We start from the raw sequence: 19,509 nt of genomic DNA on the forward strand, positions 1-19,509 counted from the left end.
CATTTGCTTATGACAAGTTGGTCAAAATGAACTACACATATGGATGCTGAATTGTCGTTCCCAATAAAATAAAATAAAAATGTGAAAGTTATGTATTCAGTGTCTTGTACTCACTTACTCCCCAAACTACAACAATGTGTAACTTTACTGTAGTTTTCAAATGGATGTACTAGTTGTGTATAGTGCTGTCTTGAGCATTTTCAGGTAGTTGTCATTGAGTTCTGACCATTTTTTGCATTGGAAAACAATGAGAGAATAAACTGTTATAATGAAAACATGACAAAGCCATTTGACTATCTTGTTCATAAACGATGGTGTCATGACTTCTCATTTTGATGACACTAGGACTCTCCATTTTGAGCACTAACGTGCTATTGCAGGTTATCCACTAGGTTTTGCAGTTTGCACTAAATGTTTTGAGAAATGCACTAACTGCTGTGCAAATGTTAATAGTGATGTGAGAAAAGCACCAATATAATGATATGTTTTAAAAACAGTGCAATTAGATGCATATTGTGCCATGATTTGCTCTTCACTGTATAAACAATGTTTGTAATTCACTTAAAATAAAGCAATAATCTTCATGTTCAGTATTTGGCTTAGAAATTCAAATATATACAAACATATTCAACTCACTATAAATTCAAATTAACAGTGTTAATTTTGACAACAAATTTTGATTAAGTTTTAGTCATCAATCAATTTTAGTCATCAGGACAATTTTAGTTATAGTAGTTTTAAAGAATCAATTGCCATTTATCAACCTGATATGGAGCTCAGTTCAAACAGGAAGACTGGTGTTCCTTCATTCCCCTCCTCATTCATTCTCAATCCACACCCCCACTACCCCATCAGCGTTATGGTGTTCAGCTGGTCATGGGCGTGTATCATCCCGGTTTAACCTATCAGCCTCCACCACTACCTTTCTCAACCAATCATCCTCCTGCTGTCAAACGCTGAAAACAGTCTCTCTCCCCTCAGCCTTTCTGTTGCTACAGTGCAAACATTGCAACCCTCCTCCACCCCAATCATCTCCATTCAGCACAGCGGAGTTCAGGTCCTTGCTGGATCTTCTCCTCATCTCAGCCTCTAAAATGGCCTCACTACCCCTCCGAGTACAGGTCATCACGATGGAGTCCAGCCCCCAAAAGACTTTGCACATTTCATTACATTATTGTCACACATTCTGTGAATAAATAATTGTCCATCTTCATTTAAGTCTCTCCTGATTGAAATGGGATTGTAATAATGTTTGTGATCAATGATCACATGAGTTCTGATTGGATTTTGTTTCATGTGACAAATGTACTTTTGTTTTAATGAACTGACGCAAATATAAATATATTTTGGTTAAGTTTTGGTTCAAATGTATTTTTTTTAATTAGTCATTGTCTCATTATTGTCACTGAAAAAAATGTTTAGTCAACAAAATATCACTGCAGGGACTAGGTGAAAAAAACCCAATGGAAACTATGTACCTTGTGAATATTCACTGCTTTGTCTTATAGTTCATTCATTTTGTCCAGTGTTGGTGTCAGGTAGGCTGTTGGCTGTTGGGTGGTCAACTTTCATCCATTTCTTTGTGATGCCCTTTTTTTCTGCGATTGTCATTATTTTAAAAAGATAAACATCACTTTTGGAGATGACATCCACCGGTACAACACCAAGATAAATAATCATAGGGTCTACAGGTACTCTACGACACAGAACTATCTCCAATCATATGTATGACCTTTCTCCAAAAGGATTGTATTTTTGGACATAACCAGAAGATGTGCAAGTGGTCAGCACCAGCCTGCCACGGCCCCTCCAGCACAGCTGTTCACAAAGTATTAACCCTCCTATAATCCTCAATTATTACTAACACAGTTTATATATATTTGCCTCCAGAAAATGATTTCCAGAAAATTGTTGACCATTTTTTTGTGTCAGACACTTTGTTTATTTGTTGAATACAAAAATAACCCCTTGATAATGAAACCATGACCTGTTCTCTAGCGCCACCATCAGGCCAAACTTTAAATTAGAATTAATTTATATTGAAATAGTTTTCACCCAAATCTTATTACATTTACTGACAGAACAATACCCACAAGAGTATGAACCCTATTGGTTTTGATGGTGAATGACCTTTCCTCCAGCGCCACCATCAATTCAAACGTTCAGTTTTAGAGTTAGTGTATCTTGAAAATCTTTCATCCAAATCTTTTCTAAGTACATTCATGACTAAGTCTTTCCTTTTTTAAAAATGAATGGAAGATCAACACTCTCATTGTCATCAGATGAGAATGCCTCAAATTCAGGTTCCTCCTCAACACAAACCTCGATTCTCCTTTACATCACTTTCACTGTGAAAGAGCTGTTCCAAAACTGCATTACGTAACTGGGTCACACACAGTTTTACAAGGCTAAACAGCATGGGTTCAAATTGACCCCATGGGACACCAACGCGTATATGTGTATTCAATACATTGAGAAAATATCATCACTATACTTTTATGGTTAATCGATTGTACTTATCAAATTAGGAGAAGTCATGAAATATGAAAAAATAAAAATAAAGTCAACTATTAATTTTTTGAATGTTAGATATTGAATGGGGTCAAATTGACCCCAAAGATGATAGGAGGGTTAAATAGACAACTGTTTAGAAGTGAGAGTAACTTCTCATGTTGCTGACATCACACTAAATTACTGAGAAATACAAAAAACAGCACAAAATAGCCAAAGGAAAACAAACATACACAAGATTACATACAAAACAACAACAATGACTCCAAAATCACACAAAATGATAACAGAAACACCAAAAACCATTCCTGTATTAAAGCTCATATCAGTCATTTTTCTAAATGTCATAAATGTTGATCATGTGACAATCACAGTTTCTGCTCTATAATATCAATGTGATGCTGGTGCTTTGTCTTTGTTTGACTATCTGTCTTTTATGACACACCTTTTTCACTTTGACTTTCATTGTTGGGATGTTATTGAATAGAACTTCAAAAATTCAAGTCTACTCCGGTTAACCAACTTTCTGTGACTGGATCGAGAATAAATGGAGAGATTTCTTTGCACATGAGTCCACAGTGTAAAGACAGAACCAGGTTTGTGTTTATATATGGAATAAGAGAGACTGTTGCGTCCACTGCAGGCGGGTGGAGAGAGAGAGAGAGAGAGAGAGAGAGAGAGAGAGAGAGAGAGAGAGAGCCGCTGCTGGGTAAAGCGCATCGATGGCGCGCGCACACACAACCACGTACACACAAAGCACACGCACGCCAGCGATCACGAGCACTCTACTCACCACTCGTAAAGGGGCGTGTGGAGCTGACAGCGACCCAAGCTTCAGCCTTCACATCAGTAGCGGAGCTGAGATCAGCGCGCACGGTGCACGAGCCGAGGAAAAACTTCTAAAAAGGACTTTTATTCTCATTCTATTAAAGTCATCGTTTCTTTGGGTCAATTGGGGACTGTCTGGGTTCACAATTTCACGCTGGGTGGATTTCAAACGGGGACTGAGCTGAAGGAGACCCGGAGAGATCCGCGGCGAGGACACGCGCGGTGCTTTACGCGGGGAAGGAGAGCGCGTCTCCGGGCAGCGACTGTGCGTCTTTACGCAGCCAGGACCCAACTGTTAATTGTTTTTTGGTCATAAATATGACATTTGGAGATTAAATTATATTGAATTGCGTTCGTTTTTGTTGTGTAGAAGATATAAAGGGGACTGTTTTTATTGCACGGTGGAAGTGTATTTGGCTCCTGTGGATTTGAGAATCAACGAGACGCAGGTGAATGCATCTGTTTTGGTTTTGTTTGTTCCATTTTAAACATCAAAAACCATAAAATATTTTCCAAATAATCACTTCGTTTGGATTTTTACACATTTTATTTTTTTAATGTAATTTATTTTAGTCGTAATTTATTTATTTTTGCTTTAATTGTATGTGCTTTGGTCTTTTACGCTTTAAATATTTCAGATACATTCAAGGTTACTGTTATAGAACTACGATTACTTTTGTGTGTGTGTTTGCAAAGTGACCCATGGGCGCAGTCTTTAGTAAACGACTCGAGGCTACGATAATTTACGCTTTAATTGATTTCCTCTACATTTCCAAGCGCCAGTTCACTTTGATTGTGTCACTGCTGCGGTGGACAGGCTTTAGTGCATCTGGATGAGCTGCTGGAGAACACACACACAAAACAGAGATCCAGAAAAGAAAAGGAAAGTGGAGAGGAACAGCAAATTATTTTGCGCATGCACGCATGGCCTGGAAATGATTTTATTTCAGCTGCAGGGTCGAAGTTAAAAATAATAATACATTATTAATAATAATAATAATAATAATAATAATAATAATAATAATAATAATAATAATAATTGAGGGGAATCAAAGGAAGAAAGTTCATCATTTGTGAATATTTAAAAGTGAAACTAAAAGGTGAAATTGACTCCAAACCTTCTGAAAATAGTGTTTAAAACATCGCCGTGAGGAGGCCTGCGTGTCAATGGGTCTCACATTAATGTCTGGCTTCTTTTTGTTAAAAAAGAAAAGAGAAGAGGAGGGAGTGGAAGGAGGGAGGGAGGGAGGGAGGGGAGAAGAGGATGAGTGAGTAAAAGAGAGAGGGGGTGGTGGGGGTCCTGTCACTAAACGGACTGCCGCCGCCGCAGTGACTCAGTGCACACTACAGCTCTGCCTATACATTACACAGGCTCTAAAGACGCGTTTCAGACATAGGTCGGTCTAGTTGTGATCAAGCCAATCATCAGCAGCCACACAGAGGCACCATGATCTATCTACACTTTTATTTCTATCATTAACAGCGGAGGAGCGCATTTGGTCACATTTATTGGGGATGTCCATAGCGCACGACAGCGGCTCGTTTCCATAACCTGCCTCTCATTTATCTTCTTTCCCCTATTTCTGCACCAGGCTGAAGCCAAGGATTACATCCTGCCTGGGCATCTTCTAAAAAAGGACTAAACGCTGGAGTGGCTCTTTGGCTTCTTCTTGTTGTTTTGGAGAGGATATGGCACGCTCAGCGCTGGGAAGAGGAGAAAAGCCGGCGCAGGCGAAAGGAAACAGGAGCTGAATGACAGGATGCCCGCGACCTGAGATCACTACTAACAACCAACCCTGCTTTATTTCACAAGCAAACCATAGAAGGAACAATATCTACCAATACCCGACGCACGGACTTTGAGCGACTTACTGTTTTTTGTTGTGCGTAATTTTTATTTTGTGGTGAGAACTCAAGGATGCATTGTGGATTAGTCCTTCTCCTGTTCACGGGAATCCTCTTGGTGGTCAAGGCTTTCAGGAACGGTAAGTGTGGCATGTGGTATCGCTATAGAAAAGATTGGAGCTACTAATAATCCACATATTGTTTGGAAAGATTAGCGCGCTCTGATCTCCGCTGATCTTTGGGCAAACGCGCACGGCGCTCACCTGCTCGCGCTCCACCAACGCCTTCAAACCTCTCTGAAAACCTTGAACTTCTTTAACTTCACTTTTATCCACACGGTCCATTACAACCTTTGAGTTTTATAACCTCTTAAAATGTAGTTTTCTTTATTTGCCATGTCCCGTAGTCATTATTATACTCAATAATGGAACCGTGTTGTCTACTCCAGTGTTTTCTAACAGATATTTATGAAGAGTGATTGTTTTTAGAGGTTTCAGAAAGAAAGAAAGAAAGAAAGGCTTATCCGAAGTGCTGAAAGAGCTTCTTTTTAAAAAGACGATTGTTTGAGAGTTCAAAAAGTCACCCTAAAATTCTTTACTTTCAAAACTTCCTGTATTTTCAGCAACTCGTCCATTTCTACTTCTGTTTTTATCTGATTGGTTTCTCAACTGACTATATAGTTGGCCCAGTGTAATTTGGAAAAATAAAAAAATCAACAGTCTGCTAAGAATGGGAAACCAACAAAAAGTATGTTATTGATTCCACGTGAACCCTGAGGAAAGAAGTCTGTTTTTAAGAAATACCCTCCTGTGTGACTTCCATGTGTCTCAGTATAAAGTTACAAAGAATTAAAGTAAATTTTTTCAAAGGTAAATTATACATTTCCTTAATGTTGTGGGTTTTTTTTTCTTTTCTCTTCTCTTCACTATAATGAAATTATTAATACCTCCAAGCTAAACATCACAAAAAAAGTGTATTGTTAAGGTTTAGAAGTACTTAAGATGTATATTATATAAGTTAATTCAAAACAGCCATTAATAGAGATTTGTTCTAGAAAAAAAGCCAAATTTGTTCAAAGTCCAAAGTGGTGTTGTTTGAGATTAAAATTGTATGTTTTTCTCTGAAGCAAAGCCGAAGTATTCCCCTAAACTCTGTTCCATATGAGCTGGAAAACCTTGAGCCTATAAATAGGACTTCTTTCTAGCTGTTTCTCAGCCTTTCCTCTCACTTTTCCTTCTGCAGATAAATGTGGGGGCAACATAAGAATCTCAACGGCCAACTACCTCACCTCGCCCGGTTACCCCATGTCCTATCTGCCCTCTCAGAGATGTGTGTGGGTGATCTCGGCTCCGGGTCCCCACCAGCGGATCCTCATCAACTTCAATCCACATTTTGATCTGGAGGACCGGGAGTGCAAGTAAGTCACCTAACCCTTGGGTTATCAGTGCTCTCATATAAGGAGCAGATGTGTTTTTATCAGGGCCCCAAAACCTGATCCATTCTTCCCAATTTGATCCTCGGGGCCCCTGATTTGATCCAAAGATAACCAAGAGACAAAGAGTGGCCTCACAACGCTGTTATTCAATTTGTGAGGCGGAGCTTTGTCTGGTGCACAAGCTTCCGTTTACACCTTCAGCTTTGTGTTTATTCATATGTAATGTGCATTCATGTGCTCAGTTAACAGCACTCAGACTCCCAATATCCACATGCTTATTGCACATGAAACTGCGCCATCTTGTGGCAGCTGTAGCTCTGTCTAAACTAAGCCATGTGAACACAGTCTGGAATACATGGGACAGCAGGAATGTCTTTGCTCTGGGTTTGGAATGTCCTCCTTTTCCATGGTTGTGGGGTGAAGTCATCTGAGTTTAATATCGATTTGAGCCACACCAAGAGCCCAAACCTCAGTAGAATTCATTCAGAGCGACAGTTGACTTCTATATGAAAATCTGTGAATAGGTGAGATAATTCATGAAGTAAATGCAGAGGTAGGATACTATACTTCTATTACAGTGGGGGCCACAAAAATGTGATTGTCTGATCCGAGGGCCACATTATCCACATTCATGTCAGCATTTTGAATAATGACCGTTCTGAGCATTAATACAGGAAAGAACCAAGGGTTTGTGTGTGAAGTTTGTTCTCATTTTGTGTATATTTTTTCCATCATTATATGTGTTTTTGGATTGTCATTTTAATTTCAGTTTTTGTGTTGATGAAGTCATTTGGGGTTTATGTAGTAATGTGTATTATTCTGTATTTTGTTTGTTGGAGTCATTTTGTGCATTTTTGTTTGAATTTTAGGTTTTTCCAAAAAAAAAAAAAAAACAATTCCTGTTGTGTATTTTTCTTTCAGTTTTGGTTTTGAGTCATTTTGTGTATTTTTGTTGTCATTTTGGGTTTTTGGAGTCAATTTGTGTATTTTTCTGTAATGTTTAATGTCTTATTGAGTATTTACTTAAGAAGGCTGCACAAAATTAGACCGAGGGCCACATGTGGCCCCTGGGCCGCCAGTTTCCCATGTCTGATGTAGTACAGGCATTAAAGAAGATTTATTCAAGCAGTGTTATTCTTTATAATCCAGGGTTGAATCATGGGGATTTTTTTTACACTGCTTATTTACACTGTGGTAAAAGTAGACAGTAAGTTAGTGATTCCATTTGCCTTTTAAGACGTGAGCTGTCCCGTCCAGGAGAGACTTAGCAGCTAACCTGTTGTCAGATTGATAGTTTAAGCCAATGAAACTGGAGACAGACAGTAATGTGATGAGCCCATGTCAGTGTGACTGCCCCGAGGTGAGCCGTGCCTGGGCAGACTGCCTCGCTCTGATTGCCTGTCTTTCAGTGTATGTGAGTGTGTGTGTGTGTCATTGTGTGTGGTTTTTTGTGCGTGTGCCGGTGCCTCTGCCGGGCTCTGTCTCAGCTGTTTGTTTACGCTCCAGGGCTCAGGAGAGTACAGGGCTTTGCTGGATCCTGTTACTGTATCCACCACTCCACCCTAAACCTGGACCCCGTGTCTTCCCCCTGTGTTTGCGGGCCCCCTTCGTCTTCACCCCAGCAGTGTTTTATCTTTAATCCCAGACTTAAACCCCACTTTAACCCTCCTTTTTAACTGCTGCCAAAGATTTATGGCAGGCTGAATGCCGTTGTCTTTCAGAGGCTGATGCTCCTTGACTCTACTTCTGGGTTTGGTTTCAGCACCAGAGGGACTATTAAACTGTCCCCGATCCTCCGTTTCAGAAACAAAGAGTGAGAAAGGGACGGCATAATGTGCAGGGAGGAGGGCAGTGGCAAAGCTTGTGTTAATCAAATTAGTCCAAGAATGAGTTTCCTGTTTTTAAACACACTCAAAAGAAGAATTGAGTCCCTGCAGGCTAAACGGAAAGCATGGCTATTTTTTTCTTTTTGAAAAGGAGGCATGGTATGATCCTCTATATCACGTGAACAAATTAGCTCTGCACGACAAATGTGAATCTCAGACTGACACATTTTCATTAACTGGCTGTTGTTAAATGTGTTTGTGGGTAAGGTTTCTGTAGATGTTGTGTTTCCTGTCCATGCTCCATCCTCCTTCTTTTTTAACCAACTGTTCAAATACATTTTCTGATGATTGTGAGATGAAAAATGTGTCCAGCCTTAAATGTAATCTAACAATCTACATAACAAGACTGTTGTGAAACCTAAGTCAACCTCCGACTTATGAGGACTGCTTGGAGATAGCTTGAAAAACACGGTCGTCCTGACCTCCAGCGTTTGCCTATTTTTAACTCTGTGTACCGTTTCATTTTTAATGTTGCTAATAGAGTGGTTTTTATGGGACTTTAGTTCCACTGTACGATATATCACAAATGTGTGTGGCCCAGCAGGAGAGTCATTTCCATCTTTTTCCCCCTTAATTCCAAATTAGGGCACTGGGTAACAAGATAATGGATTATTTGGCTAATTTCTGACAAGGTATATCATTATACCTATAACTTGGTTATATAGTAAAGGAATGGTTGTTTATGTATCTGCAGACAATAGCTGGGTGTGATTAGTGCAGGACCCATCAGGGTCCCTGTCCTAGTCCCACTCATCAAATCAAGGCTTACATAATGGAAACTGATGAGAGCCAGAATGGCTTCCTTATCTGATGGACGGGCAAAAAGAGGGCGGTGGAGGGGGGTTACAATGCATGCTTCAGTGCATTGCCTTACAATCTAATTAGCGGGCAAATGGAACACACATGCACCACATGTTCCCTCAACATGGCTCTTATCAGCAAACCAAACAAGAAGCACTCTAAGTGGTGCTCATAAAAAGAAAAACAAGTCTTTTGCTGAGTGGGAGTCTGGGCCAGGGCGGCAGTGTTGTTGCACGTGTGTTCTTCAGCACTTGACAGGTTTGTTTGGGAAGTGCATAGGCCTGTATCCTGAGAACTTGGAGGAGAAAGCACTTCATCAGGTAGATAAGAGGAGACAAAGTTAGCCCTGTGATTCTGAGAGCAGAACATGTTTATTTTTCACGTACCATTGTAGAGTTTCGCAGAGTGCAATTTGCTTGGGATAATGAAGTTGAGGGCAAAGGCACAGTCTGCATAAAGACTAATATTTGCTGCCAAATCAGCCTAGAAATCTGTAGACTGAGCAAACTAAGCTCAAGCGAAACAGCTAGGCAAATAGATATGCTCTTACCCTGCTCCTTTTTCCATGCGCCCATTCTCTTTTCTTATGCCATCTGATAAGGGCTGTCGAGCTTATCTTGCTGTAGTAGCTCCCACATCTTTTAAACAAAGATCTGAATACAAACAAGTGATAGGCAGGTTTTGCATGCAGCAGGGTGGAAATATATCTAATTTTTAAACTCTTCTACCCAGAATTCCAGATAAAGTTTTCAGTTCTTTGAACAATAGCAGCTAATTCTGGGCTTCAAGCTGCCCTCTCCTGGTCTTTGGTCCATGCTGACTCTCTGACGCTCTATTGCCACTGTGCAATAGAGGAAACTGTTCAGCAGCTGAATCCATCAACGTGTTGCCTTGACACAACACCCTCAAACTTCTTTAAAACTGTTGTAAAGTCAATTGTCACTGATTTGTGTCAAATGATTAACTGCTCATTCCAATCAGGCACCGTACCAAAATCCCTGAAAGTAGCTGCTGTGAAACCTCTGTTAAAAAAGAGAACACTGGATGCCTCTATACTGGCTAACTATAGACCAATCAGCAACCTTCCATTCATGGCCAAGATCATTGAGAAGGTGGTCTTCAACCAGTTGAGTCAATTCTTAACATTCAACAAAATATTTGATAAATTTCAGTCAGGTTTTGGTTCTCAACACAGCACAGAAACTGATCTGATCAAAGTGATCAATGACATAAGGTTGAACACTGATTCAGGAAAAGTATCTGTTCTCACTCTATCTCATTCATCATGATGATGATGTAATGTGTTTGTTGACGATTTGAATTGATTTTACTGATGATTTTAAATGTTCTTATTGATTTTAAACAATTGAATGTTTTATCATGTAAAGCACATTGAGTTGCCTTATGTATGAAATGCGCTATACAAATAAATTTGCCTTGCCTTGCACTCCTGACAACATTATAAATCATTGATACCATCAGAGTTGCTGACCAAAGAAGAAAACAGCTCTTTCTTCACTGAATGAAATCACTGACTCTCAGCCAACTCTGTTGGTCAAGGCTGTTTGTCCTGGAGGAGCAATGCAGAAGGCCTTGAAACAGGAGGCTGAGAGAATCTGTGTATCTATTTTTTTATTTGTACTCTCTCTCTCACTGGCTGCTGTTTCTGGGGACCTCACACAAAATTCACAGTGTGCAGAAAAGAAGAGGAGGGGGCAGAATTAGATTCATGGCAGTGGGGAATGCTGGAGAAGATATTCAAGGAATGTCTTCTTAGACAGATTCTTTGTAGGAAAGAAACAGAGTGGAAATCCTGGCTTTGCATGAGAAGTATTCTGCTGCCCCCCTGCCTTTAGGTGCCTGTTACTCAAAGCCTAAAAAAGCACTTTTTTAATTTTTTAATAGTACCGCTTTCCTTTTCCCTCCTTTTTGTCCCTCTTTCAGTCCTGCTTCCCACTGAGACACCCCTGTGGATGGGCCAGGCATTCTCTGCTGTGTCCTTTCTACAATAGTCATTCTGCCCCGAGTGGCATTCATGACCAAGCTCTGGACTGCAGAGATGATGTTGACAGGTGCTTAGGGCATTTACCCCCCTTGTATCTATAGTTGGCTCATCCTTTGTCATGTGGGATCCCTCTGGAAAGAACAAAAAGCTCCTCCTGATTGTTTAAAGTGAGAGAAGAAATATGGAAGAAGCTTTTCCAGAAAGATCCACTTGGCCACTTTTACTAATCCTCCTTGTTAGCATGTTGACTCATTAGCATTTAGTAGCTACATGATGCTGAGCAGCTGGGCTTCACAAGCTCCTGAACTCCCCTTGCCCTGCACCACTCTCCTCTGCAAACAAAGGCAAATATGGTATGTGTACCATGTGAATGTTGAATAGCCGTTGTCATGGTGGAAAATAAATAAGCAATATTTTAAACAGGCCCAGCAACAGGGGCAGCTTTTGAAGATGGGAAGTGCTATGACCTCCAGGGTTACGCGGACCAGGATTTGTATCGACACAAATTACCAGGGATACTTATGAGCTGCGTGGGGGATATTTATTTCTGCTCCCAGTGCCTTTTCTCTGTTTTATAATGTCACAGAAGCTTCCATACGGGGAGTAGAACAAAGCATTTACAGTAACAACACCATGCACTTCATTTCATTACCCGGGTCGACAGATAATGCATCTGAAATTGTGCACCTGGTATTGTGTAACTTGAAATGACACTGGAACACCTCACTCTGATATTAGCTTGTTTCAATCTACTTTAAATATATGTCTTCTCTCCACTTGACAGAGATTATACAATTTTATCATGATAGGATTTTTTTTTCCTTCTAAAGAAAAATCAGTATTTGCATTAACATTAAAAGGAAGAAAAAAAAAATACAGCTCAAAATTCTAATTTATGAACTTCCAAATAAAACTTTCCTTTTTCTACATTTGTTCTGTTTGACTCAGTTTATTTTGCTTATAGTGCTAGGATGTAGGCTACCTGTTGGCTTTTTGGTGCTTGCCTCCTAAAGAAACACTGATGCATATTTCAGTTGCAGCAAAAACATGGCAGAATAGCATAAAACTAGCCATGTTCATGGTGCAAGTCACAATGACTTGTAGTTGAGAAGCCTAAACAGGGATAAGTTTTATGTGGCTCTCCCCATCCTTGGTAAGGCTTCAAGTTTTACATGTTCCGGCAGAAGGTCTACCTGATTAGAGTCTATGCAACATACCTGTGAAATAAGAGAAAAGTTTAGGGTGACCGTGGCTCAGGTGGTAGAGGGGCGTCTTCTGATCGAGAGGTTGGTGGTTCGATCCCAGTACCTGACTATGTGTCGAAGTGTCCTTGGGCAAGACACTGAACCCTAAGTTGCTCCTAGTGGTTGACTAGCGCCTTGCATGGCAGTCCTGTCCCACTGGTGTGTGTGAATGTGAGAGTGATTGGGTGAATGAGCTGATATGTAAAGCGCTTTGGGACTACTATAAGGCGCTATATAAATCAAGTCCATTTACCATACCATTTACTATATCCATGGCCACCAACAAAACTAGCTCTAAATTTAGCCCATCAGGATCCTGCAGATGAAAAGAAAAGAGAGAAAGTAAGGTAGTGTTGCATTTATTGCATGTAAAGATGCATCTTTTTAGTGGCTTCTAGGCCTCTACAATTCAGTTCAGATGAATTCTCAGGAGTCTTAACTGTGTTAATTAACCAGGGAGCAGAGAGAACGTGACAGCAGACTGAACTGTTGCTTTACAAAGCCATTGACCTTCAGTCTTATCACTCCCTCCTTCTTCATGTCTTTGACACATAAAGAGGTTACACTTTTGCTAATAAGCAGGATTAAAAGACATCTCTGGGCTTCAATTCATATATTTTCATTAAAGATTGAGGTTCTTTTTTATCCACTGGTGTTTCACCTTGGCTGCAGCTTGGAAGGGCAGCCTGATTGAAAAGCTTTCTGGCTGTGGCATCTGCCATCCTCCCCGCTGCTCTGTCACCACTTTGATTCATGCACAACCTGACCACAACCAGGAGGCGAGCCACTTTACCTCACAGCAGGGAGGCTGGTCCACTCAGCGAGTGGGAGAAAGACCATGAAATACGGAAGAAAAAAAAGCCAAACCAGGAAGAATTTCAAGGAAGAGAATAAGAGACGGGATGAGGTTCATGATCATGAACAACCTATTTAATTTTAAATCTTGATCTCGTTTCTACAGCTGCCCTAAGGCCCCACAACTGTGTGTTTGCTGTTTTGTTTCTTATCTTGACATGTAGTTTGAACTCTTGCCAGAGACAAATTGCTTCTGGTGGTTCTGGTGACTCTCCCTTTTACACATTTTTCATTGTTTTCCTTCATCCTTCCAATAACACAAGCTTTCCCATATAGAAGTCTTTGTAATACAAAGCTGCAGCCCACACAGCTTAGAGGTGACAGTCGTTTATTATTTTTACAATTTAATTCAAAGCCAAGCGCTGGGAAAGAAGCTGTACGGTGAGGCTCTTGATTAGGTGGAATACTTTGTAAGCTTATAGCTCTTTATCTGGACTTCAATCAAGTGAAAGTAAGGAAATTCATTCTTATTTCCTTTCCAGTACTGATAAAAAAGGTATTAAATGCTCAGCCTATAATTCAATTAAGCATTTAGATTTCCAACAGACATTTGGCAATAAGCAACCCCCCCCCCCACACACACACACACACACGCACACACACTCTAGGCTGCTTCGCTTGATGTAATTAGCAACAGGTTTTCCTATTTAACCTATTTCTTTAGCCTGATTTTTCTATTAATAAGCAGAGAAAGTGAATTTGCTTATGAATGAGAGTTTATTGTATGTGGGTGGCAGAGCTGTCGTCAGGGGTGGATTATTCTGAAACAATGCCCCCCCCCAAAAGTCTGCTTGTCTCAGAGGAAAAGACCAGAGATAGAAGGTTCTTTAGCAGAATTGATGGGGGGTGCTGGACTCCCTAATAAACCGTGTCTATGTTGTCAGACTAATTTGGTTCACTGATATAACCTTGAACACAGCTTATAATTTTGATTGATGTGGCCATGGGCCTCATGCAGTTTGTTTGTTGCCCCAACGCCTCTGTGCTAACAGATCCTCCAGGGGTGGCAGGTTGGACTACAGGGGAGGGGGGTTAGCAACTACAGGGCTTTTTGTTCAAACAATCAAGAAAGTCCTGTCATGTGTCTGAAGGAACCAAAGTTTGTTTGCAATGGCTAAGTGGGTGGGTATAGGTATAGGAAGTGAGAAACCAGTGACCATCCTGTTTCAGCCCCAATTTTCCCCGGGGTCATTTTCGGTCATTGAGCTTGAGCTCAGCGGGGCTCGTCGACTTTCACTAGTGTTTCTTCACCACTCAGCTCTGCGTGATTTGTCCAAGGCAGCAACCAGACAATGATTGATGGGGCAGTACCCCACTGCTCTCTGATTGAGTTAAGGCTGCTCACAAACCTTTGCTTTGTGTGCTCTTCACTTGATCTCTTCTCGTTAAATTGACGGCAATGGTTGAGGTCTTTTTTCTCTTCAGCGACTGTTACAGTATTTTCTCAGACTTGTATCTACCTATTTTACACAGAGGTGGAGACTGTTGAGAGACCCAAAAAAAATTATTCGGCCCCTCAGCTTTCTTTCAGCAATGTCTAATAGGTCTCTCAGCAGTCTCTTAACGTCCAATATGCATTTTCCGTGGTCTTTTGGACACCCCTAAAAGGTCTCTCAACAGTCTCTGTGGGAAGCATTCTCTCAGCGACTACCCAGTGGACACTCCAGGGTCTCTCAAGGAGTAGTGCACAGCCTCCTAAGTAATCGCTCAACAATCTCTTTTTGGTTTTGTGTTGTGAATCTTTAAACAAGTGTAGAAGCCTTTACACAGAAATGTTGATTTCTACACTTCTAGGAGATGGGGACCAAATAATGGCCAGGTCTCTCAGCTGTCTCCGTTTTATATATAGGGAGCATAAATAGATGTCATTCATGCATTGGCAAACATTTTTCAACTTCATGTCCTCCACAGAAAGCAAGTTGCACAGCTTGGCCTTCAAAATGCTCACAACACTAGAAATGTTGAGATCCATGCACATGAAACTTTAGAACTTTAGAGAGTTTTCTTATGTTAAGGGAATCATTTCCAACATTTGTCCATTTTTTTTCAATGCCAGAAGTTCTATTTGTCTTCTCACAGATCCCATTGTCTTATGAGGTCAGTTGTGGTCTATCTTGATCTGTGTCAGTGCTAAATATTTAAAGAGAACAATCCCGGCCTTTAACACTCCCACAGGGTCTGTTCGCAAATTTCTTGTTTCCACTCAAGTGGCTGGATGTCCAGCCAAATGACCGGGTCATGAAGCAAGCAGTCCAAACTGCTCTCTCTGAGACCCCCACCCTCCCCCAACTCCTTTGCAGGATGCAGAGAGAAAAGATAAAGGAGGGAGAGTGCTTGAGGTAACAAAAGAGGACATTTATTTGATTAATTCTCAGTTCAGTTAATATTGCCGCTGTCGCGCTAGCTTGCCAGCCACTGCCTGTAAAAGCATGTGAAGAGCATCCCACTCCCCCAATCTTGTTCTGCATTCATTTCTTCTTCAGCCTGTTTCCTGAACATTTTCATCATCGGTCACTTTGTTTTTGTCTTTTGTTTAAATTCTTTCTCCCCCTATGTCAACAATTTAGCTTTCTTGCTGTCTCTCTCTCCCTTCGCACTTTCCTGTTCCACCCACACTACATTCTCTTCCTGCCTGTTGTAAAGAGGTGAGAAAGTTTTGAACATCCCAAAGGCTTTACCTCCAGCTGACCTCTACTTCAACTCTTCCTCTCTCCTTCTTGCGTCTATTGCTCATCTTGACTTGTTTAAATGCAAAATGCTCATTATGTGCCGAGAAGCTTCTCCCAGGATTAGACAGATTGATGATTGCATCACTTCACATCACTCCGACGACAAAGCAAAACTTTTGTCAATGCATTCCAAATGACATAAGGGCATGCATGACTAAAGCTGCTTATTCAGTTTCCGTCTATAGTTCAGTGGGTCATTGAATCTGTTTACAGATTTGAGCTGTTTACATCCCATGTTTCTTTGTGTTTCTTTTTGTCACATGGTTCCTGCAGGCCTGACCTTGATCCTGTACATGCTAGACATGCATTCATAGACAAGAAAGTTAGTTATAGTCTTTCCTCTAATAAGCTGACCCTGTCTGGGAAATACTCAGAATATCTGGAATACTGTTCTTTGACTCTTTGGATCCGTGTCAGGATGTCTGTGCAAGTACCTCTTCAAAAGGTCATATCTAGTCTAATGGCGTGTTTCCATTGGTGGTATTGGCTCTAGACGGCTCCACACTCCTCGCTTTTGGGACTCAATATTGTTTTTCTGGAGCGTTTTCACCTGACACACGAAAGTGCCAGACTTCTTTTTTTTGCTGTCATCCTCACAAGATGGGCAACAAATGTCAGTCGTGGCCAAATGCGTCCTCTCTGTGGGTGAGTTGATGACTACGCTGTGATGATTCTCGGACCCAATCAGCGTCTGCTTTGTGCCTACGTCACATTTTCAGACCAGGGATGCTTTTTTTGGAACCTGAACAAAAGAGGTTCCAAAAAGCAGCACCAGGTACCACTGAGGAGGTACCTTTTCCCAGTGGAAATGCGCAAAAAAAGAGTAGAACGGAGCCTAGTAGAGCCGATACCACCAGTGGACAATGCAAGGAGGAATTCACATAATTTCACTTTGTCTTAATAATTCAACAATTACTAATTTGAACACAAAGTCCTGTCCATTATGTGCTATTGGTGAGCGCGCAAAAAAAGTTCTGCCTTCTCCGCCTGTTCTGTTACAATATATGATCAAGGAACAGCAACAAATTGCTGTGCGTTTGGTGGTTTTGATGTTTTGTTTCATGCTGTAGCCGGTTCTTCAGCCTACCCACAATGCCATGCGCTCTACATCATCTTCAACACTTCTTGTGTTTGGTCCAAGCCGACGGTGTTTGTGTTCACAACGCACCTGAATTGCTCTAGACTTTGATTGGGAACTCCAAGTCCAGCCAAAACCATTGCACTGCAATTTCCCTTCCTGTAGACTTTGTTTGCTTGTTCACACCAGCCAAACGATGCAGACTGTCCAGGTTAATTAATTGAGAATTTTAATCGCTCTAGGATTCTTCAGTTAGAACACACCCTTACGGTACTAGGCAGTCTAGTAAATGGAATAATAAAAAAAACAACTGAACCTCGACCTTTTTTTTAATTCCATTTTAAAATTGCAACTAGTTCCAGCAATGATTCATCACTGAAGCTTGTTAAACCAGTCTATGCTCAAATGGAGATGTGTGAACTGGTAAATAAATGTATTGATATGGCTATGTTGTGTTTTTGGATGAATGGCTAGACAAAGTACCCATAACTTATGTGTCATTGATCTCTAACGACTCATTCTGGGGAAGATTTGATGAAGTCATTTGCCTCCTTCCTTCTGTAGGATATACATATATTCATGACAATGAGGTTTTTTAGGGAGAGGAGATGAGAGGGATAGAGCAAGTGCTAGTGTGTTATAAAAAAGAGTGTATAAGTCCACTCCGCTGCATCACATCACTTCTTTCTCCCCATGCCCTGTTATTTTTACCCTTGACTTCTCATTGTTGTACCGACGGCATATCATCCGAGCCATGCCACAGCCCCCTGTGGAGGACTCTCTCTCTGCTCACCTCTGACTGCCCCTCTTTCCTGTGTAATCAGAGATCCACTCAAATGTCAAGGTGGGACAAATGGGAGCCATTCCCTTCTGTAATGGCCCCAGAAATGGGCTTGGGTGCTTTACCTTCCCTCTTTCTTTCTCCCGTTGAGAAAACACAGGCGTCTTTTCATTCTTTTGATCTTGTAGCTTTTTTGGTTTCTACCATTTCTACGATGTTATTTTCAAAGCCTTAATAAATCATATCAAAGAAATAATGTCTGAAGTGTTAAACCCTTCCTGGAGAGGATTTATTACTGACAAAATTGTGCAACAGCTCTCAGCCAGTCTGACAAAGACGATTACTCCAGTATTTCCAGACTTCTGTGAAGTAATTCTTTGAAATCTACTCAAAGGGCTGTTGGCTTCAAGTGTACGTTCAATCTATGAATATTCATATAGACGTTCTTAAATGCAAATGAAGGACAGCCATATGCAAACCCTTTTACAACTCGCTTGGATCAGAGGAATGAGTGCTAAATATGTATTTCTCATTCAGCACAGGCATTTCTTTAATTGATTGCAGCGACAGTTTCACATACATCATTTCATCATTCATCAGAGAAAGAGATGAGGGTAGTATTTCCATCCATGCTCACAGTATCTATGAATGCACAAAGTCCATTCTCTATTCACGTAAGATCTTAGTTGCTTTTAATTTTGAATATCACTTTAAAAACATGTGTTCTAGGTTATGGCCAGGTCTCTAAAGTCACAGTAGGATGGAATGTGTGTTTCTGTGGTTGTCAGTCTATGTGTCCTATGGACCTAGTCTTTAACTGGTGAACTGTCCAGAGATGTTGCAGATAAGCAAAAATATTGCAGTGGTCTTTTACCAGTTGTGTTCAAATAGGTTCTTTAACATTTTAAATCAGATCTTATATGGGTAGTAATAAGTCAAATAGGGTTAGGTAAAAAATCAACAAAAGCTGATACAAATACTGCTAAATCCCTGACGATAAGATTCTACAATAATCCGTCTTCTACACTCAGTTCTTTAGATTGTGGCCATGGAGTGAACCTGGAGCTTAAGTGTTACTCTAGGTTAGGTGGAGGCACATGTCCCATTTATATCACCTAAATGACAAAGAAATTAGTCATAAGAAAATCTGTAATTCCCTGTATTGCTAACAATGTGTTTAAGTACCCCTATATAGTTACACATATCTCTTTTTTGAAACCACTGTTCTAGTTATACTTGTCTTTTGCAGGTGTGCAACCAGATTTACAGACGGGCTGGTCACGGTTTGGCCATGTCCATCACGAGTATAGATTTTTTTATAGTAGACTTTTCAGTGAGTTTATACACTTACCATGATGTGAATTCCCAACATGATCTAATTATATTTCAAGATGTGTTATCCAGTTATACAGGAGTTTAGGTTTATCTTAAGATGTGTCTATTTGAACAACTGAACACAAGACCTTGTTTCTTCTAATGTACTCAACCATGTCCAGTTTAAACATGGTGGT

General features: G+C 40.6%; 1 protein-coding gene across 3 annotated transcripts in view; it reads left to right on the forward strand.

Moving 5' to 3' along the window:
* The first annotated feature begins 3,316 nt into the window (after positions 1-3,316).
* Positions 3,317-19,509, forward strand: part of nrp1a (neuropilin 1a) — a 73,589-nt gene continuing 57,396 nt past the window's right edge. For 2 of the 3 annotated variants that reach the window (XM_028434461.1, XM_028434463.1), the window contains exons 1-3: positions 3,317-3,788; positions 4,932-5,324; positions 6,427-6,601. In XM_028434461.1, coding sequence (XP_028290262.1) covers positions 5,258-5,324; positions 6,427-6,601 — 242 coding nt within the window. In that variant the 5' untranslated portion in view covers positions 3,317-3,788; positions 4,932-5,257. Of the gene's footprint in view, positions 3,789-4,661; positions 5,325-6,426; positions 6,602-19,509 lie in introns of those variants that run through there. The other variant, XM_028434462.1, reaches the window with a different exon arrangement.

Source organism: Gouania willdenowi, chromosome 20 (assembly GCF_900634775.1).
Source record: "Gouania willdenowi chromosome 20, fGouWil2.1, whole genome shotgun sequence".
NCBI lineage: Eukaryota > Metazoa > Chordata > Actinopteri > Blenniiformes > Gobiesocidae > Gouania > Gouania willdenowi.